Source organism: Leishmania mexicana, chromosome 29 (assembly GCF_000234665.1).
Source record: "Leishmania mexicana MHOM/GT/2001/U1103 complete genome, chromosome 29".
Classification (NCBI taxonomy): Eukaryota; Euglenozoa; class Kinetoplastea; order Trypanosomatida; family Trypanosomatidae; genus Leishmania; species Leishmania mexicana.
Genome location: NC_018333.1, coordinates 976,755 through 1,001,148, shown reverse-complemented (window position 1 = coordinate 1,001,148; position 24,394 = coordinate 976,755). Strand labels below are relative to the sequence as shown.

Sequence of the window (24,394 nt, the reverse complement as noted above, 5' to 3'; positions counted from 1 at the left end):
CATTCTTTTACGTCCTCTTATATCCCTCTCCCTTGACGTGTCTGCACGTGCATACACCCACACCCACACATACAAGCGGAAAAGCGCTCGGCCGTCCCGTCGCCCGCCTCGCTCTATATTCAACATCGTCTCTGTTCTCGCACGATGTTGTTTTCTTTTGTTGTCGAACTTCATTGTTATTTGGAGCTCTTGGGCTTGTTGCTATCGTTTAGTTGTCGATGCTCGCGTCCGCATTCTGTGCTGTGTAGGACCTCTAATTAAAGGAATGGGGTGCAAGCAGAGCACAGCCGCGTCAACCAGCACACACACACACACTAAGTGACAGACGGACGCGGACGGGTTGTGTCCCTACCCCCAATGATTGGCATCCTCATCATTATTCGTCGTCACCACGCTCTACGCTGTTGGTTGCTGTAAGAAGTGTTTTCTGTGCTTTTAAGTGTTCCTATCACGAAGGGCGGCCGTAGAAACATAACAGCCGAGGAAGACAAGCGCTTCGTTAGTGGCAAACCCGTCAACCTATGACGGAATACATGGAGGTCTCTTGGCGACGGGTCATCTCGTCAGTCTCTCTGTGAGGTGTAGCCAGGAGCTCGACCGCTGAGCGTCCGTGGTGAGTGTTGTGTTGGCTGCCGCCACCTCGCCGCCCGTGCTTCGAACTTTCAGTTGGAGCGACGGGCTTGGCGGGAGGAGGGAGGGAAGGAGTGCGGCAGATTGTTTGAGTTACGTTGCGCACGTCACACTCCTCTCTCACCCTGTCTGCGAGGCTCTTTTCCACTGCACAGCAAGTGTGCTTCCTTGCCGCTACCAGCGGCCGCTAAGTATGCGCATCAACGTGCTTGCGCATCTCTCTCTGTATTGTTGAGCCCTCGGTACTTCTCCAGTCACGACTCTTCAACGCTTTCTTTGTTGTTCCTTGGTATGGACTACGAAACACACACACGACATATATATATATATATATATTACTCATCCAATGAAACGGTCGGCGTGCGGTAGTGTGTGGCGCGTGTGGCCGAAAGCGTGGCCGTGCTCAAAGCGTGTGCGTCTCTGTCTGTGTGCGCCCGCGCTTACCTATCGGCCCTGCGACTCTCATATCATCAACTTAGCACACTCGACTTGCCATGCAGAAGTCATCCGCTACGGCCGTCGCGGCCACCCCTTTGGCGGTCACTCTGATCGTTGCAGAGTTCGACATTGACTCGGGCGCGTGCCTGCGCGCCTGCTATCCCCCGCCACCGACGTCTCCGTCGACGGGCTTGCCATTCTCCATCGAGTCTGGCGCGCCGTCCGGGATTACCGAGCACACAGAGTACTTCGCTAACGTCATGCTTCCCGACGGGGCGGAGAAGGTCAATGTGACGCGCACGGTCTTCGTTGTGAATCGACCGCAACCCCCTTTGTACCTGCGCTTTCCCGTCTACCGCTTTGCGCATGTTTCGGCGAGTACCGGCAGCAGCGACACCCAGGCGGTCTGGGAGCGCCACCCTGGCGAGGAAACCGCGCGGTATGTGCCTGAAATTCTCCTTATCAACGCCACGACGGAGGAGCTGTCGCTGCGGTACAAGGATACGGAGATCGAGGCTCCATGCGCTGTCCCCATGGAAAACATATCGTCTCTGCCGAACATACCGGCCGACGTCGTGCGCTTCTCAAAGCAGCTAGAGGCGATGCTGAAGAACGAGGCGACGCTGGACAGGAGTCGCTCGGCATCCTTTGCGTCTGGCGGCGACACAAATATAATGGATGTTGGTGCGGCGGCATCAAGCGGCGCGGGTGGACGCGGTGGTGGCCTTGGCGCTGCCTCTGTAGCAGTGGGCGGCGGTGGCCCCAGTGGCGGTGGCGGGGGCAACAGCATCGGGGACTACGCGTTTGTCCTTGTCGACTACACAACCGCTGCAGCGGCACGCCAGGAGGGCTACCTAATGAAGGTGTCGCACTTTGACCGCTTGCTACAGACGCTGACGACTCTTCTCCAGCGCGAAAAAACGGCCGCCGCAGCAGCCGCTTCGGGTGCGGCACGGGCCAATAATAGCGGCGCCGCCCCTGCTGCGGCGGCTTCCGAGTCCATCGTCACGCCACTGACGAAAGCCGGCTCGTTGTGCACCATGAATTCTACGAGGAAAGCGCAGCCGGGCAGCACCGCCAACGATACCTTCAAGGCAACGGACCGCGATATCCGACTTCCTTCCAAGCCGGACATGTATGGGGGCTGTCATTCCGGCCTAAGCGGCGAAGGCAGCTCTGTTTCCCCGGAGCCGCGCTTAGCCGGTGGCGACGGCGGCGCTGACACGCAGAGCACCACGAGCTCTATGGAGCAGTCTGGCCACTTGATACTGCCAAGAACCGATCCGACGGTCAGCGACGACGACAGTGACGCAGACTCGGTCGGCGGGGGACATCATATGGATGCGTTGTCCACTCCTGCCGTCGCTGCGGCGGCCACGCAAAAGGGACGGAAGGGTGCTTCGACTGAAGCATCGCGACCGGTACTGTTTGGCCTGTGCGCTGTTGTTTCAAAGCGTGACAGCACCGCCCGCCGCGGCGGCATCACCAAGAGCGTCGCCGTGCTTGGGCCATCGCTGGTGTGGCTCGAGCCGTTCTTTCCTATCCTCGTCGCTGCCGCTCAGTACTGCTGTGACGTCAACGGCACCGACGAGAGCGCGCTGCGGGAGCTGCAGCGCATCCTAAAGCGTTGCTACGACTCGGTGAACAATGCAGCAGGGATGGTGGCAGCAGGGTGCGCCAAGGTGGACCAGCTCACGGCAGAGGTCAGCAAGTACTGCACCCTGAGCAGTGGGCAGCAGGCCTACGTCTACTACAACGACGCCCCCTTCGGCAACACCATCAAGGCCAAACTCCCACTCTCACCCGAGTCGAGCGACATTGTGTTCACACGATACAGCCTCGAGAGTCTCATCGAGGCCCTCGGCCCGTCGTCGCTACATCTTCTTCTCGGCATCCTCACAGAGAAGAAGATCCTCATCCTCTGTCGCAAAGGCGAGGCGGCCGACGTGTGTGAGGCTGCCCTCTCGCTCGGCATCATCGGCAACATGCTGGACCGCAACTTCATGGCGCAAAAGGTGTTCCCATACGTCTCCGTGAGCAGCGTGAATCACTTCATGCAGGTGCCAGGCTACATCGTTGGAACCCTCAACCCCATCTTCGACAACGTCAACCCGTGGGGCTGGGATCTGCTGTGCGACCTCGACAACAAATCCGTCATCACGGCGGCAGAGCGACTGCAGCGCAAGACGACGGGCCTGTCGTCATCTGCCGGCGGCAACTGGTCCGCGGCGACAGCTGGCTTGGCGAACGCCGTTGGTGTTGGCGGTGGAAACGACGCTGAGGCACTGCGCAGCTTTCCTGCCCCGCTGCAGCAGCTGTACAAACAGCTGATGAAAACCATCTATCACCTCCGCGCGCTGCGCATCGGCGCCGTGGAGCGGAACCACCGTCTTCGACTAATGGTGGAGGACTTTGTCTACACCGTGGTTCTCGTCGGTTACGTCAGCGGGGGCAGTGTGTCGGTGCCGAATGCGCTCTATTCAACCTTCGCTCACCGCTCCCTTTCAGCACTGCGGTCGGAGATGATGCTGACATCCATGACGGACAACATCCGCACTCACATTTTGCACCGTGGTGAGAACCCAACCTTGCTACTACACTGCGTGGCTCTGCGCCACTGCGCATGGGGTGAAACTCCGGTGCAACGGACGCTGCAAGCTCTGCTGGGCCTGCTTAACACCGCGTACGACGTGAAGCTCTTTCTCCGACGCATGCCGCTGGCGGTTGGAGGGCTAAACGCAGTGAGCATGCAGCTTACAAGCCCCTCGGCCGAGGCGCGAGCGGCGGCCGCGGCACTGCTGGCGCGTGTGGAGCTGGTGCCGGAGGGAAAGGCTGCAATTGCTTCCATGAGCAACTTCTTCGTGATGATTTACGAGAATGGCATGGCTGGGGCGAGCCGGTGACGCGCGTGCTTCTCTTTTCCTTCGAATGTGGGGAGGGGGAGATGCTCACGCACGAATGTGTGCCGAAGGCGAAGCGGGAGGAGGAGAACAAGAAGAGCTCTCCTGCATGCTTTTGTTTATTTTCCTCCTCCATTTCTCGTGTTTCATCTGTGCTTCGAAGGGTTGAGGCACGCTGAGCCGCGTCCCCCGCTGGGTTGAGGTTTCCGTGGGGTCGTACTTTGTTTGCTTTCATGTCACAGGATCGAGACCTGTGCGATGGTGCATGTCTGGTGTGCTGATGGCTTTTGCCGCGTACTTCTCTGCATGGGAGAGGAGAGAGGGAAAAAGGAAAGAAGGCAAGCGAGCGAGGGACTTTACACACACACACACAGACGCAGGTACAGAAGAGAGGGAAGAGGGTCTGCACGTGTGTATGTGCGATCCGCAGCTACGGAGACTCCATCATCCTCCGTCACATACGTTTTCCTCCACCTTTCCCTCTCTACCATCCAGGTGTTGGTACGTTCTTTGTCCTCCTGTCGTTTTGCGTGTACGTTGACGGTGCTCGAAGTCTTTGTTTTTCTTCTCGTGTTCTGCCTTCCTCATCACAGGGGGACACACCTTTCAGTGCGTGGCATCGTCAGGGCCCGATGCACCCCCCACACTGTGTGTGTGTGTGAGGCGGCCGAGGAGCCCCACTCCCCCTATCGCTGTCAATACCGAACCAGCTCTGGCGGTTGCAGGGCCAGGTGCCTATGACGTAGCGAGGCCAGTGCGATGTATCGCTGCTGATGTGTTGGCGGTCATGTCCTGGACGGCGTGACGTCGGAGTGGCCTGCGACAGTGAACACGTCTGTGCCCCCCACGTAATGGGCGGTGTGTCCGCGTGACTCGAACGCATCCCTCCCTGGGAGCTCACACGGCTTACCGGTGTGGGGTGCCTGAGTGTCACGGCGAGGGGGATGCACCGGCGGTGGCGGCTGGCCCAATGGAGAGGAGCGGTTGGGTGGGTAGAGTGTGTGGCAGAGGACGTACTCCGATGACTGAGCCGGTGCATTGCTGCAACGCATGTGCCTACTGTTGCAGTGCACCAGGCGATGGGGCCTGTGGTAGGCCAGGTGGGGGTAGAGCAGGGTGGAGCTGGACGCATGCTGTATGGCAGAGAACGGACACGCTGAGAACCGGAAAACCTTACCCTGCCGCTGCTTCCCTTGTGCGTTTTTGCTTGGTTTGGATGTGCTTATTCCTCCTCTCTTTCCCTTCGCAAGCCTCGCACTCACGCAACCACTCACCGAGGACGTCAGTCGTTGCGTGAGAGGGTCGGAGACAGAGTGCGGGAAGGGCTCGCTCAACACGCACCTGCAAACATTCGTATCGATGGTTTCTCACGGGGACGAAAGGAAAAACGAGAGAGAGCAACGTGGAAAGCCAAGCGAACAAACCACTGTGTGTTTGGCGCGTTGAATGCCCGTCGGCGGCGGCAATCAATCGCGAAGATGCGCCAAGGTGACGCGATATACATGGCGCTGCCACAAAACTGCCGCCTTTGATACGGCGGGGAGGAGGTGTCGAACCACAACCCGGGTAATGTCTGTGCACCATCACCGCCACCACTGCAATGCTCGAGCTCGTAGCTAATGGGCCTCTGCGATGTTCATCCTGTTTTGAATGCTCAACCACATGCACCGTCCATCCTTCTCGTGCTGGCACTTGTCTCGCTTCACTCCTCGCTCCTCCTACTTTTTTCCCCTTTCCCTTCGTTGTCTTCATGCGCACCACACACACACCCACACACACATAAACGCACGCGCCGAGGCGTGCGTGTCAGAGAACGTTTTTCCCTTTTGGTACTTTCACCGGGCTGCGGAGTCGACGGCAACACGCCATCTTTGTGTGCTTGTGCGTTCGTTAGCGTCTGCCTTCTGCTTCGCTTCTGCACACCATCGCCACCGCCTGCGATCAGTTGATGGTGTCTGCGTGTTGACTCGTGTCTCTCGTGCACGAATGCTTCAGCTTGGTCGTCGCTTTCCTCCGTACATGCAAAAACGCTTCACCACCCCACACGCCGGCGCATTCACTTTCTTACCTCCCAATGCGTTGCTGTAGTCCTCCGGCTTGACTTTGCTCGACCTCGCCGTCTCACCTCTCTCTGTCTCTCTCCGCGCTTAAGCTGCACTCATCGGAGGCCGCGCCGCTGTGAACAGGAGAATTCCAAAAAAAAGGACAGGAGAGGGATTTGTGCGAAGGCGCGAACGCGGAATTTCGGTGGAGAAGCTCGAGCTCAATCAAACTCGTATGGGCGTTTATCGTGCACTATAGACTGCGTGTCGCCTCTCCTCTCTCTCTGTTGGTGCTCTTTTTCGTTGCATCTGTGCTATCCATCCGCCTCTTTCACGTGTTTGTCTCCGTGCCTCGGCTGGGCTGGAAGTGTTTCTCACCTTTACCGTTCTGTACGTCTGCGCTGCGGTGATGCGCTACTGCCCCGCCTCGCTTAGTTTTTGTTTTCGTGCCGTCTCAGCCTCCCACGCACTCGTACTCCGTGCGCAGGCCAGATTCAGGCCCCTGCCCGATTCCTGCCCGTTGCTCTCTGACTAATACGAAAACAAAGCCCACCAAAACTACCGAGGGCAGGAGGCAGTGACTTGACCATCTTCACACACACACACACACACCTCCTTTGTGGTTGTGTGCGCTTCGACCGAGAAACGAACATGAGGGCGAAAAGCCGCACTCCAGCTGAGATTGAGAGGAGTTTTGTGCAGCATGTGCAGAATATTTCCGCCCACACCCGTGGCATCAGCGACGAGCTGGCCCTCATGTCACAGGGCCTTCGAGATTGCATGCAAAGCAAGACCGACTCCACAGAAGATCTGCTCGCTGCCACAGGTGAGCTGAGCCGCTTCACAGTGAAGGCATGCACGAACCTGTCCAGCTGTCTGGACGATCTGGTCAGCATGGGCGAGGCTATGGTACCTGTGCTGGCCGCCAATCCGGAGGCGGCGGAGCCACTGCTGCTGAACTTTTTCAGCACCTTTGTGACTCAGATGGGTGCATTCTACAAGGAGATCGATGCATGGTGGGACAAGGGCTGCGAGAGCTTCGGCCGCGGCAAGGCCGCGTTCTTCAGAGAATCTTCAGTCGCTAGCACCTCACGGGCGTCCAGGAGACCAACCGCCTCGACGGCCCCGACGGGCGCGACGCCGACGGCGGACATGGAGCGTGAGGTGTCCGAAACGGCGACCGCATCGACTGCGAATGCAGGGCGCCGCAGGAAGCACCAGGTGCTCGAGGATGACGTAGCGGGCGGAGAGCCGCCGCCGGCGCACGAATGGTACAGCGAATCAGCGTTTGGCGGTGCCTCCCCAAAGAAGGGGCAAAATAAGAAGACCACCGCTGCCGCCGAAGCAGAGGCATCCGCGACCGCGGCGATGACGCCGACCACGAAGCAGCCGCAGAACTTTGATCCGTTGCCGAATAGTCCGTCCAGCCGCGGCAGTGCCGAGGACACGATGGCCGGCTTGGCGGCGGCGGCGGAGTCAGGTGCTCAGACAGCCTTGCCGCAACGGCCTGAGAAGAACAGTTCCCGCTCGGTTCTCCCCGTCGCCGACGCGCCGGCGGAGCTGACGCCGGAGGACCTGAATGCTTTGGCGCGGTCTGAACCACCATACCTGCTCCTCACCTCCACCCTGGAGGCCGCGCTTGGGGCGGTCGTCATGGCCTCCCGCCCCAACGTCTTCAGTAACCTGGCCAGCTTCACCTACAATGAACCCGTTTCCACGTATTACATCCGCCTTGTCCGCCCCGGCAGCTTGGCGTACTTTGTCTACTGCAACTATATTCTCGGCAGCGCGGATATGCAGGCCGACTTCCTGTGTGACGTGCTGGAGACCGACTGCGCTGAGGTGGACCCGTTCGCGTCTCCAGCCGGAGAGGTGATCGTTGAAGACGCAGCGGATCTCTCCAGCCTGCCGGCGTGTGCGTGGGGTATCGGCAGCAGCGAGGACAACGAGCGCCGTCTGTACACGATGTACGCGCTCATCAAGCAGCCGCCGCGAGTGGGGCCGACCGCCATCATACAAGACTCGCTGAATATGCGTGCTGCACGAGATGAGGTGCTGCACATGGTGACAGTGGTGGACGGCGCACCCGAGTTTGCGCGAGTGACGTGCATGGTGAACTTGGAGGTGCGCACTGCAGAGATACCGACCCAGAAGCAAGCGGCCATCCTCAGCTTCTCGCGCAGCGGGTTTGCGCATACCGGCTTTGTCGAGGTCCCCGACTCGGAAGTTGAGGCGGCGGTGTCACGCATGAGGCACAAAAAGCAGAATGCGGCGGACGGTAAGATGGTGCTATTCCCGAAGCAGGACCTGGATGCCACGACGACGTTTCAACCACCAGTTCAGCTCGCCTCGCTCAATCAGCCCGCTGGCGACGCGGGAATATCATTTGGCGGTGTTGCGCGTGGGGCCGTGCAAGGCGGCTTCGAAGTGCTAAAGGCGCCCTTCACGGTGGGCCGCGCAGTCGGTGGTGCCCTGCTCGACGCCACTGGTGTCACCGGCGCGATGCGCAACAACATCGAGGGCGTCTTTCGCAAGTCGTTTCCGGACTTGGCTGCCGAGACGCTCGTGGATTCCTTCAACTGCGCCTGGGTCGAACGGTCCGCGCTGAAGCAAGGCTACCTGTTCATCACGCCGCACTGGCTGTGCTTTCAGAGTACCTTGGCCACCGCGCACTTTTCCATCGAATACGACGAGATCAAAGATATTATCAAGTGTAAGTCGGTGAAGATGTTCGAGAATGCCATCGAGGTGAAGACGCACCTGAATGACACTATCTTCCTCACAAACTTTCTGCAGCGGGATCAAGCGTTTAACGCTCTGATGAGTCAGTGGCTGAAGCAGTGAGGGAAAGGAAGTGGGGAGGAAAACGCCGTGCGAGGTTGAACCCAAGTGGGCCCTCGGATAGGCCCCCAAAAGACGGCTACTTGCTATTCGGTATGGGGATGCAGCTCTGCGCCGCAGCCACATCTTGCCTTGCCTTTCCCTCCGCGTTTAGCTGTGTGCCACGACTGCGCGTGCTCCTCTTTTCCACCATTATTCATGCACGTTGTCGAGCCTCTGTCTGCATGTGCATGGTTTTGTTAGATGCCGACACACACGTCAGCCGTACTCCATGCGATGGTGCAACCATCGCCGCTGTAAGTTGCTCAAGGCACTGTGAGCCGCGCTCCCTCCCCTTCTACTACTACTCCAGCTCCCACACCGAACTTGTACAACGCGGCGCCGTTGTGATGATGGGGATGGGATGAGAGGGGGTGTGCACGTAATCGTTGCAGACGTTGATGTCCTTACGTGTGCGTGTGTGCCTGCTCATATCGGATCAAGACGTGAAGCAGCTCACACCCTTCATCGTATGCCGCTCGATGCTGTGGCTGCGGCCGCACGGGCCGCAACGCTTTTCTTTTCATGCGCCTCATTCTTGTTGTGCCACATCCCACATTGCATGGCTACTCCCATTTCTTCTCTCCTCCTTTTTTCTCTCCTCCTCACGCCGATGTCCACTGCATTGTGCAACGAATGGACTGTTCAGGGTCGATACACACCGTCTCCCCTCTGCTTTAGAAGACAGAGAGGGCACTAGTGCGCGCCTTTCTCTTTCTGTTTCACTTCATCGCTGGTCTGTGACGTGTGCGTGTACTCGTCTCCCTGTCCCTGTATCTTCGTCGTCACGGGTACGTAGCGCGCGTGCGCAGACACGCACCAATACAGTGTCTCCCCAACCACGTCCTCCCTCCCGCCGGCAAATACGTACACACGCACGCCAGTGAAGCGTTCTTCGGCACACACACACATACACGGGCACACACACGCAAACAAAGAACGCCCCTCCTCCCTCTCTTCTCCTCACCTCACAAAAAGGGAAGCTTGCCAGCGTTCATCTCTTCTCATTTTTTCCCTCCCCCGGCCACTTCATACACCATTACCAGAAAGCTCCCCGTCTCTCTCTTCCTTCCAGCGATTTTTGATTACGTTCCTCTTGAAGTGTCGAAGGGGGTCAAGAGCGCGCCGCACACCTCATCCCTCCCCTCCCCCGCTCTCCTGTACCTGCGTTTGTGCATGTATGTGTGCGTGTTCGTGTGTGGGTGTCTGCGTGTACTCTTCAGATTTTCCTCTTTCATTCTTTTTTTTTTTGCTCTCTGTCGCTCTCCCCCCTCTTGTGTTTTCTGTGTGTGTGTGTTGCTGGTGGTGTTGGTGCCTGTCCTCTCCATCAGACGACTTGGCGTGCGTTTGCCTGAACGTTTCTCTGCTCTCTGTTCTTTCTGTGTGGGCTGCGGTGACGGCGGCGGTGGTGGTCTTCCGTTTTCGTTTCTCCGGCCCATCCCTACTTTCATTGTTTCTTTTCTTTTTCCCGCTTGAGCTCTTTCATGTACGCACTCTTCCCCTGCTGCCTCCATCACGCCTCCTCCTCCTTGTGCGAAGCGAACCTCTCTCTCTCTCTCTCAACCTCCCCAGCAGCAGCAGCAGCAGCAGCAGCAGGTTCTCCTCCTCCTCCCTCTTTTCTCTGTTACTATCGCCGCGCCTGTGAGAGACCACCCCCACCCCTTTCTATTGTTTTCTCGTTGTCCTCTCTCGTTTCTCACACCCCGTCGTGCTGCGGCTCTCTTGCTTCGTTGTGCTCTCCATTTGTTTTTTTTTTAGTCTTTTATTCGCCGTCCTTCTGCTGCCGTCTTTCTCTCTTCCGCGTGGGTGTGCATGTGAGTCTTCATCGTCGCTCCATTGCCTTCTCCGCACTTCCTGTCCTCACTTTCCTTCAGCTCAGCCGTTCTACCTCTGCGCGCGGGCCTCGTGTTATCCCTGCTCTTTCCTGTGTTTTAATTTTTTTCCGCCCCTTTTCTCAGGACGACAAGCGTTTTTCTTTGTGTTGTGGTTTCATAGAGCGGACCGCACCGGAACGGTTTGGCGCGTACTCGACCCTCGCTCTCTCGAGCGCTGCGTTGCCTTCGTCCAGAGCGCGCACATCACCCTTCACCTATAGAAGCTCCGCAATACGTACACGCGCACGCCGGGGTAGAAAAAGGTGTGTGCGTCATGGATGGCGACCGCTACATCTACTCTCGTCCTGTGGTGGTGACGGAGGACCGAATCAAGGAGGCCTTAGAGAAGCAGGCGAAGCAGAAGGCGCTCAAGGCGGCGCTTGATCGGCAAGTGCGGGAGACCGAGCGGCTGAAGGCGGAGAAGCACCGTGCCACAGGAAAGCAGGACAAGCGGTGGGGTGACCCCAAGGTGAATGCGCCGCCGACCTCTTCTTCGGCGAATGCGGAGAACAAAACGCAGACCGCCTCCCCGGCGGTCACAGCATCTGTAGCCGGCCCTTCTCCCCCGACGATGGGCGCCACAGGTGCCCCGGGTGCTGTTGATTCTACTCGATACAACTTCTCCTTCCGCAAAGGCCAGGGAACGTTTAAGGTGGATGGCTCCCCTGCGTGTCGCCTCCAGACTACGTTTCAGACACCTGCAGAAGTCCGTGAGCACGGCGGTGGTGCTGCGCCTCCGGAAACCGGTGGTGAAAACGGCAAGGCTCCCGCCCCTCGAGCACGTCGGCAGCCAGCATCGCGCGATGCCAGCAGCGGCGCGGGTCCGCGCAACAGTCGTGGCAGCAGGTCAACGGCTGCCGCAAGCGGCGGCGAATACCAAACGAACTCGCTGCCTATCAACTTTAGCATGGCAAAGGAGGGTGCAGGGAAGAAGGCGCCGCTGCTCGAGCGCCGCCCCAGCGAATGTGGTCGACCCAGTTGTGGCATGTCGGGAGAGCGCGGTGGTGGCAGCGACGCAAGCGGGCACAGCAGGAACAAAGGTAATGGCGGCTACGATACGCAGTCTTTACCGACAGAGCTCATCTACAAGTTGGGGCAAGCTAACAGCAACGCCGCAGTGGCCAAGCCGTCGCTGCGTCGTGTAAAGACCCCTTTGCGGGCCCCGTCTAGCGGCCGCGCGTCAGAGCCGCGCCGGCACCAGTCGCCACTGGGTCTTTTGACCGGTGCCGTGTCTGGCAGCCCGATGACAGGAGGCCGGGAGAACTTCAAATCATCTCTCAATGACCGCACGAGAAGTCCTGACTGGGCCGGCGTTGGAGGCGGTCACCCTCGCTTGTCACCTTGCGGCGGCGGGAAAGGCATGCCGCTGGTGCTGGGCAGCGGTGGTGGCACTCCAATTGCGAAGGCTCTGGGAGCCCGGTATGTGTCACCGCGTCCGACTGCCCGACTGGCTGGTGGCATCCTCCCTCCGCTCAACACTCACGACGACTCTGACGTGATTGAGATGTCTGCCGTGCTCGACGCTGTGACGCCTACTCGCGAGTACAGCGTTATTGGCGCCGCGACCGGTGCACCTAGCAGCCGCACGCCTGGTAGCTCAGCACAACCATTGTCTTGCAAGCGGACGAACAGCACCCCTGCCGAACGACCTGCACGTGCTTCGCCTCCGCAGTCCCCGCATGATGCGGCGGCAGCGGAGCAGAAGCGTAAACAGGCAGAGCGAGAGAAGGCGTGGGCGCAGCAGGTGAAGCAGATCAAAGCAGAACTGCGAAAGACACGCGCGAAGGGGCCGGGCAAGGGCGGTATGAAGCTTGAGGACTGGGGGGCTATGAGCAATATTCCACGGCGTGCCGAGACGGCGCCAGACCCAGCACCGCATCCACCAATGCGGGGAGGTCTCGGAGGCGCAGCAGGGGGTGGTGCCAGTGGTGCTGGCGGTTCTCATGATCGAAATGGTGCTGGTAGTGGGGGCAAGAGCAACGTTGGTGGCGGTCGCTCACACCAGGTAGAGAAGATGGACTTCGCGAAGGCGCACATCTTCACACGCGAGAACTTCCGGCCGATCACCGCCCCTGAGGATGCCACCTCCTACTTTGGAATGCTGTCGCCGCCTCCCTCGCTCCCACCGCTGGCGAGGGCACCAAAATTCAAGTCACGCGAGCAGGCACGAGTGAGCAGCGAGTTAGCCACGGGAGCGGAGAGAAAAGAGGAGGCGATGGGAACCGAGGTGGCCTCCCCGCCAAATATCAACGGCATTCACACCTTTGCGAGCACCGGTACCTCAGGCGAAGAGTCGCTCAAGCTGGCGTCGCTAACGACACGTCAAATGACGCTGGGACTTCCGGACTATGGCGACAGCGATCCCGTACCCATCCAGTTTAACCACCTCTTAGAGTTTGTTGAGGCTCAAATTATCACGGCGCATCAAGCGGAGAACTTGTGGGACTTCTTTTCTGCGTCGGCGGATGTGGCGCGTGGCGGTGGAAGTGGCAGTGATGTTGGCCATGCGGGGTCGTCGTTTTCGGTCAACAGTGCGCGTGACGTGTGGGGTCGTGCAGCGCGTGGCGACGTGAACGGCGCCGTGGGCGCGAGGAAATCGGGCACATTAGAGATAGCAGTTGTCGACGAGCGACCCGCAGCGAATGGCGTCGGTGCCACCGAGGGCGACGAAAACGTCAACGGTGACACCGGAAGAGCCTTTTACGCCCCGTACTCTCCTTCGCAGCTTCCGACTCCCGCCGTACTGGCGCCGGCACTGCGCCGCAAGATCACTCAGCAACACTCGGAGCAGGAGGCAGCGCGGTTGCACCAGCCATACAAACCACTGCAAAACGGCCCCCCTTGTCGAAGCCCGTCTGGCGCTGGCGGCAGAGGTGCGAACGGTGGCCCAGGTGGCGTCGACAGTGGGCAACGCACATCGGCACACATAGCGCGGGGGTTGCAGAATCATTTTTCGACCGCAGCCGAGCTTGGTGACGAAGGCGGTGACGGGGATCATGTAGGTGCTAACATGTTCGACACGTTCTCCGAATTGGTACGGCCCCCGACCTGAAACATGACGACAATGGCTGAAGTTTGCTTGTTGTCTCCTTGCCGACGATGTATGCCGGAACGCGTTGGGCTAGTAATCTCCCCCCCAACAGCCACGTGGCGGAAGGGCCTATTGTGCTTGCGCTCTTCCGTTTCTCTCGTTATTGTTGTCGAGTGCTGCCTCTCTCTCCTTTTGTGATGTACGCACATATATATATCTGTGTGTTTGAGTGACGACGGCTGTGGGTTGCACCTGAGGACAATGCTGTCACGAGTGGCTGACCGCGTGCCTTTCATTGCCTCGCCTTCCCTGCTCTTTTCCTCCGCACACTACACCGACTTTTCCGTTCGTGCATTGCGCGTGAATCACTAGAAGAGGTGATGTCAAGCGAGTGTCTTTGCACACGAATTTGTATATTTACTTGCGAATAGAGCTGAAGTACAGTCTGGAGAAGGTGGTACATCAGCACTCTGTTTTCATTATGTTTAGTCAACAGCGGAGCGGGTGTGCGGTGCGTACTTCTGAGACAGTGTGCAGACGTTTTATTCCTTCTTGCAGCCACTTCTCAACCCCTATTCTTCGGTGCTCGTGGAGGTGCTGTACACCTTTTTTTTGGGCCTCTGCGCTCTCTCACGCATGCCCGCACGGCACACACGCACAGACGCGGACATGCAAACGTCTCACTTCCTTCGTTCTTCCGGCGAGTGGTGAACGTGGGACGATAATCAAGGCAAACGGAAGAGGAGCACGCACACAAGCACGCAACGCTGTCTCTGACTCTTCCTCTCTGACTCCACCCGTTGCGGTCGCTGTCTCCCTACTAACTCGTCCCGCGTTCCGCGCTCTTCATCCCGCCCTCTCTTCTCTTCGTGTTGTGGTGAGAGAACCCTCGAAGTGGCGAATGGGCGCTGAGGCAGCTTTTCGTGGTGTATGTGGGGGGCGGCAAAGTGTGTTTGCGATGGAGATTAGCGCGCGTTTATGCATGGCCTCTCTCTCCAGTTTTCTGGGTACGACTACAACCTAATATGCTGCACAGTAACGCTCCCCCTTTGCGCTTTTCCTTCTCTTCTGCTCCCGTTATTGATCTCCTCCATGCGCGCTTGCTTTCCTCTGATGTACATGTGTGCCGGTTGTTCCGCTGGGGCCACGCTCAAAACCCATCGCGCACTCTTCTTCTTGTTCTCAGCAGTCTACACACAACACCGACACGTGTGCACAACGCACTTGTTGGATTAGCTGCGGTCCCGGGCCCTTTCGCTGTTTGCCGTAGTAGACGCAGAGCTGGCCGCGAATGAGTCTGTCGAGGCAGGTGCTGGACCCGAACCGTCGGTGCGTCGATTTAAGGGATCAGCGCGGCGGCCTCACCGCCGGCGTCCTGGAGTCCCTGCGGAGGTACCTCCGCCATAACGATCGCTATGCTCACCTCTGCGTGTCCGACAACGTGCTCGATAGGGCGGCGATCGCGGAGCTTTGCGCGCTCATTAAGCGATATCAGCACCTGACCACTCTCGAGGCGCAGCACTGCGGTCTCGTGGACAAAGACTTTCGCTTCTACATCGGGCCTGCCATCTTGACCATGACGCGCATCACCTTTCTGGACTTGAGCCGCAACTGCGGACTGACGGACGTGAGTGCGGAGACGCTGGCCCGCATTCTCGTCGAAACAGATGTGGAGACGGTGCGGCTATTTGGAACGTCATTAACCGAATGTGGGGGCCGAGTAATCGCGACGGCGGCGGCCAACACGACTAACCTTGTCAGCTGCGAGCTGCCCTTCACCGTCGGCAGTGTGGTCTTGGAAGACATCGAGGTCTGCACGCGCCGCAACCGCGCTCATCGCGCCATACTCAACAGCGCCTCGGTGCATTACACGCGCCTTCAGGTGAGGCGAAGTCGCTTGCCTTACCCGCCAGCGCTCAAGCATATGGAGGCGAATCCGATGGCTGTGATAGATGAGCTGCCCTTGCTGGAGTCGAATCCGGATGCATCGCCGCGGTCACCAGTCGTCGACGTTGGTCCGAAAGTGTGTTATACTGAGACAGACCGGCAATGGCGTGCGTGCATTCACAAAGGGCGAAAGAACGCATTGATGCATACGGAGGCGCTGCTGCCACCGTCGTCGTCGTCCTCGGTACCATCAGCTCAGGCTCTCTCCTCTTTCTCAGCCGCCTCTGTCGCCACCACCAAGGTTGCTTCGACGCCGGCGGTGACGCGGAGAGGTAAGGCCACGCCCGAGTCGCTGAACGAGGTGACGATGTGGGACTTGGCAGATCCCGCCATGTCTACTACTCTCCACTGCCTTTACCTTCTCGATCGTCAGGCCCAGGTCGCGCCGAGCCAGACCGCTTCAGTGGTAGCTGTGCCGAAAATATATCGACTCTCGCATACGGGGCCGCCGAAAAAGGCGACGGGCGGCACCATGCGCCTGCCTTTCCTCTGTGTAAGGAAAGGTGCGGCGACGGGGTGATCGAGCACGCGATGGAAGTCCATGATAATTCTTGGCGAGGTTCAGCAAGTCGTGCCATTGATTTTACACCACCCAAGCAGCGGATGCGAGCGAGGGAGTGGAAGAAGAATGGATAAGGCATGCCCCCAGCTCTGGCCCTCACCTTTTTTTTTGGTGTGAGAGGTGGGTGGTGGTCATCTTCCTCGGTGTTTCCTCCCTCCTTCCCCCAGACACTCGCACTTTGTTTTTTTCTTTACTTTTTTCTTGATTTCTCTCTCACACAAACACTCGCATATGTACATAGGACACTCTTGAAATACACACACACAAAGAACGCCTATTGCGCAAGGCATCAACGAAGATGACGTTTGCTGCTACCTTCGTCTCCAAGGTTGCTGGGGATTTCATGTCTCGTACTAATACCATCGTTGAATAAGTATAGATGTACATGGATACATACATACATATGACGATATGCGTCTGTATGCATCCTGCTGCTGCTTTTTTTTTGGTTGTTGTTTCTTGACGTGCATGCACATGCCAATGTGCTACGCACGAGTGACGCGTTCACTTTCCTTTGCTTTCCTTTTTTTTTGAAGGTTCATGTGAATGTGATGGAGGAAGGTGCGCGTGCTCTCTCTCTGTCTCTCTACCGCTCGCCCCTCCCTCCTCCTCCTTTATCCCCTCCCTCAGCTCTTTTGCGTCACCTTTTTGTTTCTCGGCTGGCTTCTCTCTTCACCGCTGCTGCTGTTTGCTGCGTTGCCGGCGATCTTTTTTTTTGGGAGGGAGACGGGCTCATCTCGTCTGCACACATCCCATGCTCGCCAAGGCGTCGCCAACGGGCATTTTTGTGCAAATCTTTGGTGGCCGTGAGAGCTGTCGCATCCCTCTCTCTGTGTGTGTGTGCATGTTTTCCCTGTTTCTAATGTACGAAAACAAAAAGAAAGGTGAGTGGACTTCTTTTTCTGCTCTTTTCGCTGTTCATTTGCTGACCCGTCGCACGCCTGCAACTCCGCCGTGTGTTCGTGCCCACCTCCACAAGCCTCTGCCGCCTGTGTTGGTTTTCGCTCTTGTGACCGCCATGCTCCAGCACAACATCACCACACTACCTCATCATTATCTCCCCCACCCCTCCCCAACTCGCCGCGCATCGCGAGGCGCTCCAGTCTTAAACGCTGCAGACCCTCACAGACACCGCCGTGGTGTACTTCGTGAGTGACACGTGCTTAGGGGCCAGATGTGCGCCGGCGTCCGTTTGGCACTTGCCGGTCACCCCATGCTTTTCCTGTCACAAACGCTGCGGCCGGCTGCGGTGCCTCGTTACGCTTCGCCGTTCTCCCTCGTGCGCACTCACAGGGATGGCGGGGCATGAACGTTTCACCGCCGCCTACCTCTCTCTTGATCTGCATGCCCCTCTTGCTCCACCCATCCAAACGCGCGCACTTCATTTCTGCTGTCTCTTTCTCCGCTTTTGGTGACGGAGGGCGACGACGCACACCCTTCCCATTGCCCCTGTGAGAGAGGGCAGCCCCCCCCCCCCCCCCACTTACGCCCCGTCGCTGTCTTTTTGCTTTGCACCGTGAGGACGGGCAAGGCTATCATACACGCACATTTACACAAACATACGCACACACACGCACGCATCAGCAGATGCGGTACTTCGTCGTGGCGCACGAATTTCAGGCGGAGGAGGACGTGGAGTTGTCCGTCTTCAAGGGCGAGATACTCTGTGCCACGGAGGGCATCGCTCAGGATGGCTGGATAAAGGTTGAAGTAACCACGGACGCACGCCGCCGTGGCTTCGTACCTATGTCGTACCTCCGCGAAATCTCCGCCGCGGAGGCAGCAGCTTCGATGCCGGGGCCCGCCTCCTCCGCACCGCCATCGGCAGGGGAGTCGACGTCACCCATGCGCACGCCGCAGCGCGCTGGTGGAGAGTCGTCAGCGAGGGCAGCTCTTGCCAACACAACAATATCCACGTCACTGGATCTGGGAAACTGTAGTGGTGTGGTGGCGAAGGGTTCCAGCCCGTCTCTGCAGCCGATGCGCAGCCCTGAGACAGCCACTGTGCACGCCGCCCCGACTGGCAGCAGCATCCACTTGACCCCCGCTCAGCAAGCTGCCGGACCGGTCAGCCGCCACCTGCTCGAGAACCCCAACGCTGTTGTCGACGCCTTTATGAAAAACGAGGTGTACTTCAACCAACTAATGCAGCGGCGTGCCTCGGCACTGGCGCAGATGCAGTCGGGGTTGGAGGAGGCTATGACAGAGGTTGCGGCTTGTAAAGACCGAAGCGCCGTGCTCACACGAAAGCTGCACGACCTGGATGGGGTGGTGGAGCGCGAGCGTCAGCGCTGGATGGACCGGGTCGAGGAGGAAAAGACGCATGTGAGCCGCTCAGCCCCCTACAGCGCGCCGTTGGCTGCACCGGTCAGCTCCGGGACCACACCGGTTCGCTCGCCTATCATCGGCCCACGTAGCGGGCTGGGGCGTAGCGTGCTGGACGACGACAGTCCACGCCAGCTCAGAGCATAGAAGAAGAGCGAGAGGTGGCGCTGCTGTGTTGTGTGCTACGTTTGATTCACATGCACACACACACACACACACACACACACACACACACACACAAAACAACAACAACGCAGGCGCTCACGGGAAGACGAGAGGCGCGTCCACGCCTGTGTGCCGCACGCGCAACTTTGCAGTGTGTGCATTGTGACGTGTCTCAGTGGACTTGCTGTTCCCTGCACAGGCTCTGTTTTCCAATCCTCGTGACGCCTCATCCCCGTCGATGGGCGTGCCATTGAAGAGTGAGCGTGTGCATATTCGTAGAGGTCATAGATGTCGGCAAATGAACCCGCTCTTCCCTGTGCCTCCCTCCCTCTCTGCGTGAGTCTCTGTGTGTGAGTGTGTGTAGAGGGAGAACACGTCGAAGGCGTCTTTGATGTGTGTCTGTCCGTCTCTTCTTATTTTTTCTGTGTTTCGTGCCCTTCTGTTGGCCGCGTCTCCCTCGCCCTTCACAGGTTCTTTGCCCTTCGATGTGAGATTTGCTTTCTGCATATACCGCCTTCCCTTCTCACTCCATCCTTAGTCACCAACCAACCAACCAACCACCACCGTAGCAGGGCAGCCGGAGCTACGCAGTAAGGCAAGCAGCAAAGACAGCTCAGCCCTTGTTCTACATGAAGGAGGTGGCGGCATAGGGAAAGGTGCGTGATGGGTTTGTGTGGGCTTTGGTCGTGGTCGATGTAGGTGTTACGCCGTGTCAGTCTCTTTTCGTTTGGCTACTTGGCCTGCTCGATTGTTTGCTGGGTGTGCACAGGCGCTTGCTTCCCCCCCCCCCCCCACGCACACCCCCACGCACACGCATACATACATTTAGCGGGGACGAAAATCAGGCGTACCTCTTTCGTGCGTCTCTTCTCCTCTTTCACTTCCCACCACCCGTTCCTACCTCGCTCTTCTGCACATGCGTAGACGCACCTACCCGTATCGATACTTGCATGCATATGGGTGGCATGTCTAATTTTGCCTTCTCCCTGTCTCTTCATCAGCCGATCTCTCCTGACTTCTTACCTCATCCCCGCCACGCTATTCTCTCTCACTTACAAACACATCGAATGCGTGAACTTTGCGTTGTTTGTTGGCGTCTAATCTCTTTTTTTCTTCGTTGTTATTGTTTTCCGGCACTTTGGCATGGCACGCCGCGACTGTGGTGTGTGTGCCTGTGTCTCTCTCCTATCCACAGACATGATGCATACATGCTCGTTAGTCTCTGTATTCGGTTGATGTGCGTGTGACCCTCCTCATTGTTGGCTTACGCATCCCCCTCTCGAGTTCTCTGCTTTCTGTCTTCTGGTTGCTGCTGCCTCTCGCCGATATCGGTGACGATTTAGTTTTTTTAATTTCTCTCCAACGTGCCCACTCTACAACGAACAAGTCAGCAAACTATATGCGTGCACAGTCCCAGCTGCTCACCTTCCACTGCTGCACAGTGGCTGTTCAAGAACATGTCGGGTCAACGAACACCGCTGGACGTCGTTCTGCCCACTGCGATTTCACTGCAGGCAGCGCCGGCCAGGCACGGGATCACACTCGCCATCGCCGCAACGCAGCAAGGGCAGGAATAAAAAGTGGGCGGATGCGTACATTCGACGACCTGTCGACGCGATCTGTAGTGAGTCGTTACAAGCGCGACCATGACCCGCAGGTCTCCTCGGCACAGCATCAGTCTAGACCTGTCCACGGACACCGAGAGTCGGCCAGCCGTGCCCCGAGGACGGGCTGTGCAGGCTCTTGGCTTCCCCAACAAAGAGTGTGGGGTACGGGGCCCATGATGCGACGGAGAGGCCGCTGGCCAACATCAGGGCATATCGTTGAAGAGGAGCAACAATTCGCGAGGCGCGAATATGGAGCAAGGGCTTCCATGACCGACTGACCATTATGACTGCGCGTCTCTGTTTGCGGGTGTGTATTCGTGTCTTCCTCTTCCTCTGCTGCTCGTCCTCTCTTCCGGTAAGCTGGCCGCTCTCAGCACGGAGGAAAGGTGTGCTGTGCGAACATGCGCGGCTCATCGGAAGACAAGCCGATTCACCAAAAAAAAACGAGCACACATATAGAAAGGTGACGGAACGTATGCGTCTGCGACCTCGCTACCACGGGCTCGGTCGATGGTGCTGCTGCTGCTGCTGTTACTCAGCGCCGGCACGCATCTCATTCTTTTCCTGTTGGCGCTTACGATGAACTCTGTGCGCATCGAGTTGCGCTTCCACTTCTTCTTTCCTTTCATTTTATTTTTCTGTCTAGGCGCGTGCGCTCATCCTGCTGCTTCTCTTCTCGAACTCGACTATTGCCGCTCTTTATGGGACTGCATACACGCGTGCGCACGTGTATGTGTGCTGACCTTTTTTGTGGCGTCGAACGGGAAGCAAGACGATCAGACGGGGCGGATATTTGCGTGGCATTCCTGCACCGCACGTAGCGCTACACGGACACATACATTCGCACCCCCTCTCTCTCAGCGAAGCAGCAGCGAACGGCATGAGCACCACCTCGCTACTTTTCAGCTTGCTGCTGAACATCACAAGCAGCATCGGGGTAATCATTGTGAACAAGCGGCTCGTCTTTATCGAGGCGCACTTTGAGTTTAGTACCGTTCTTACCATCATCCACGTTGTCACGACATTTCTGGGATGCGTTTTTTTTGCGTACGGCGTGGAGCTGTTCACGCCGAAGAAGCTCTCGATCCGCCGGGTGTTCCCCATCAGCTGCGCCTTCTGCGGCTACGTCGTCTTTAACAATCTCTCTCTCCTAACCAACTCGGTGAGCGTGTATCAGGTGCTGAAGATCCTCTGCACGCCCATGATTGTTTTCGTTGAGCGTGTTCACTATGGCAAGCGGGAGAAGCTGAGCACATTGCTGTCGCTGTTGCCCGTGTGCATCGGCGTCGGCGTCACCTTCTACGCCGACACGGATGTGAACTGGATGGGCACGGCTTGGGGGTTTCTCGCCATCATCGCCAACTCCCTTTACACAATCTGGGGCAAGACAAAGCAGGTGGAGCTGGATGCGCAGCCGATGCAGCTGCTCATCTATGAAGCCCCCCTTAGCGCCGTCATGCTTTTGCTCGTGGTGATTCCGCTGGACGGCGGTGAGAAGCTGGCTGCGTACGAGGTCACCTTCAAGACGGTGTGGACGGTGCTGCTGTCTTGCATCTTTGCCTTTGGCGTGAACTTCTCCTTCTTCCTGTTCGTAGGAAAGACGTCGCCGCTGACGATAAACGTTGTTGGGTACTTGAAGACGTCGTTGGTGTTTGTGCTAGACTTCATCTTTGTGTCAGCCGACATGCCGCAGAAGAAGCTGATCGGCATCTCCCTCACACTTCTTGGGCTGGCGGGGTACTCGTACTCGAAGATCGAGTTGCCACTGCGACGCAGCCCCATGGCTCGGCGGGACTCGCACCGGAGTTCTCCCAATCAACAGCGCAGAGGAGTTGAGGTGAAGGTGATCTCGCTGTGAGCGCTCGTCGCCGCTCGAGCGTCCGGGCGGTTTTTCTGGCCTGGGGCTGCCTTGTACTCTCGGCGGAGCCTGTGTTGCGCCTCGGCTACTGCTGCCTAGCACTTCTTCGTCTCTTGCCCACAGGCTGCACAGCGGCTTCATCAATCTAGAAAAGCGACTAGCGCGACTACTGCCCTGCAGCTGAAGCTAATTTTGAACATTGCACACACAGAATGTCCTTTCCTGCTCGCGACAAGACTTCAGCAAAGTCATCCGCAGAAGACAGTGAAGGCTAGGCGTTTGATGTACTCCTCGATGCATCTTCCAAACGTTCTTCCACGGCCGTTGTGCGGCTGAACACGCACGCACGCACACAGTGATATATGTGACCTTTTTGCATCCAGTGCCGCTAAAGTGCGCAAGAAAAGCGGAGACAACGAGAATAGCCCAGACGTGCGATTGTGTGGAACGGGTGCCTCCCGGGCAGCGTTTCTCTGTCGCCCCCTATGACTCCCTCGGAAGCGTGACGGCGCGGCGTACCAGTTCCCAGCCCCAACCTCTTCGACTTCTTCTGTAGCCATCACGATGGCTGCTTTGCCTTGCCCAACCAGGGTATATCTTTTTCATGCCTACCTGTTCTCTATTCTCGGTATTTTCACATGGACCGCTTCCTCCCTCCTTGCAACAACCAAAGTACTTTCCCTCTCCGCGTATACGCAAGTAGGCACGCGCGTGTATATCGACATCAAACTGCACAACACCAAAAGAAGAAGAAAAAAAACCGCACATGGGTGACCTGGCCTTTGGAAACCGTCGTCGCCCGCGCGCGGCGGGGCTGCTGCTCGCCTCCAGTGTCTTGTTGCTTGCATTTTTGACGGTGGTGTGCGCTCCGGTGAGTGCTGAAGTGGTTGTAGCGCCACTCTGCGCCGAGAAACATGGCTTCGCTGGTGAGTTCAACGACCACTACACCATCCCGGTGGAGCAGGCACCAGCAGCTGGCGAGGCAATCGTCCTTATTGCACGTGCCTTTCCCCTCAATCTTGGTAGCATGCTGGCGCGGTGGTTGTATATCAATGCGACTTACCGAATCTCAGAAGGGGCGCAGCTCACAGAAATGTCGGACAACAACGGCATGCTGGAGCTCGCGAACGTGGCGGCTGGGACGGACATCGAGGTGCGTGTGATGCGCGTGCGCTCCGATGGCCCGACCCCGTTTCGATTTTTTAGCTTTTTTGCGAACAGCCCTGCCTGCCACGTAGCAGTAGCGCCGGACAACAGCTTTATTGCTCCTGTGCCGCACAGGCTTCGCGCCACGCCGCAACTACCTCTGACCATGTATTTCAAGACGGTGCTGCCGCCAACCGTGAATGCGCTTATCGTTCGTGTTAGTGCCGACAGCCGTGCTGACGAAAAGTTTAGATCAGGGGATAAAGTTTACTCGTCCGGCGACCTTGTGCGCGCTGACAGCGGGGGCGCCGTGCTATTCGCGTACACCTTTCCGATGGATAATACGGCCATGCCGTACTACTTTACACACGTGTCTGTGAGCTACGGGGAGTGGGAGGGAGGTGACGCGGCGAAGCCGAAGGCGTCGAACACATCCAGCAGTGGTGGCGACAGCAGAGACGCCGTGCAGTCGACGCAGTCCACGCCAGTGCTGCGAAGGCTGCTGCTGATTTCTTTGTTTCTGTTTCTCTTATATCAAGCGGCAGTCTCGGCGCACAACTATTACGTGCTCGGCAAGCGTGACGTAATGGACATTGTCCCATGCGCCCAGTCCGTGGCGGCAGGGGCGCGGACGGTGCAGCTTGTCGCTTTACGGTGCATGGGCATGCCGCGGCGGCACAAGGAGGGCTATAACTCTTTACAGAATCCGGACGATCCCTACGCGTGAGCGGTGAGCTGCCGGGAAGCGTATGTGTAGGGACGCTGGTGCACGCCGAGAGAGAGAGAGATAGCCCTCCACCCCGCACCACACACACGTGCGTGTAGGGGAGCGGGATCTGCGGACTATGTGTATTTCACCACATTTGCTCTACTTGTTTTTCGGGTGAGGTGTGCGTGCTGCCACACACCTCCTCCCTTTCTCACTCAACACCAGCATATTATGAAGAGGGCAGACATTCATCGACACGCTTAGCTGATCTCAGGGGATC

General features: G+C 58.0%; 7 protein-coding genes across 7 annotated transcripts; all 7 read left to right on the top strand.

The window, feature by feature from the left end:
• Positions 1 to 1,328: 1,328 nt before the first annotated feature.
• Positions 1,329 to 3,971, top strand: LMXM_29_2730 (conserved hypothetical protein; the record flags this gene model as incomplete). The annotated part of the gene is made up of 1 exon (XM_003877367.1): positions 1,329 to 3,971. The coding sequence occupies one exon, from the start codon at positions 1,329 to 1,331 to the stop codon at positions 3,969 to 3,971; it is 2,643 nt and encodes an 880-aa protein (XP_003877416.1).
• A 2,690-nt stretch (positions 3,972 to 6,661) lies between these two features.
• LMXM_29_2720 (conserved hypothetical protein) lies at positions 6,662 to 8,854 on the top strand (the record flags this gene model as incomplete). Its single annotated transcript, XM_003877366.1, has 1 exon — positions 6,662 to 8,854. One exon carries the CDS (start codon positions 6,662 to 6,664, stop codon positions 8,852 to 8,854), a length of 2,193 nt encoding a protein of 730 aa, XP_003877415.1.
• Positions 8,855 to 11,038: 2,184 nt separating this feature from the next.
• LMXM_29_2710 (conserved hypothetical protein) lies at positions 11,039 to 13,816 on the top strand (the record flags this gene model as incomplete). Its single annotated transcript, XM_003877365.1, has 1 exon — positions 11,039 to 13,816. One exon carries the CDS (start codon positions 11,039 to 11,041, stop codon positions 13,814 to 13,816), a length of 2,778 nt encoding a protein of 925 aa, XP_003877414.1.
• Positions 13,817 to 15,086: 1,270 nt separating this feature from the next.
• Positions 15,087 to 16,262, top strand: LMXM_29_2700 (conserved hypothetical protein; the record flags this gene model as incomplete). The annotated part of the gene is made up of 1 exon (XM_003877364.1): positions 15,087 to 16,262. The coding sequence occupies one exon, from the start codon at positions 15,087 to 15,089 to the stop codon at positions 16,260 to 16,262; it is 1,176 nt and encodes a 391-aa protein (XP_003877413.1).
• Positions 16,263 to 17,891: 1,629 nt separating this feature from the next.
• Positions 17,892 to 18,776, top strand: LMXM_29_2690 (SH3 domain protein-like protein; the record flags this gene model as incomplete). Its single annotated transcript, XM_003877363.1, has 1 exon — positions 17,892 to 18,776. One exon carries the CDS (start codon positions 17,892 to 17,894, stop codon positions 18,774 to 18,776), a length of 885 nt encoding a protein of 294 aa, XP_003877412.1.
• Positions 18,777 to 21,281: 2,505 nt separating this feature from the next.
• On the top strand, positions 21,282 to 22,259 carry LMXM_29_2680 (conserved hypothetical protein; the record flags this gene model as incomplete). The annotated part of the gene is made up of 1 exon (XM_003877362.1): positions 21,282 to 22,259. One exon carries the CDS (start codon positions 21,282 to 21,284, stop codon positions 22,257 to 22,259), a length of 978 nt encoding a protein of 325 aa, XP_003877411.1.
• Positions 22,260 to 23,025: 766 nt separating this feature from the next.
• On the top strand, positions 23,026 to 24,132 carry LMXM_29_2670 (conserved hypothetical protein; the record flags this gene model as incomplete). The annotated part of the gene is made up of 1 exon (XM_003877361.1): positions 23,026 to 24,132. The coding sequence occupies one exon, from the start codon at positions 23,026 to 23,028 to the stop codon at positions 24,130 to 24,132; it is 1,107 nt and encodes a 368-aa protein (XP_003877410.1).
• Between the last annotated feature and the right edge of the window lie 262 nt (positions 24,133 to 24,394).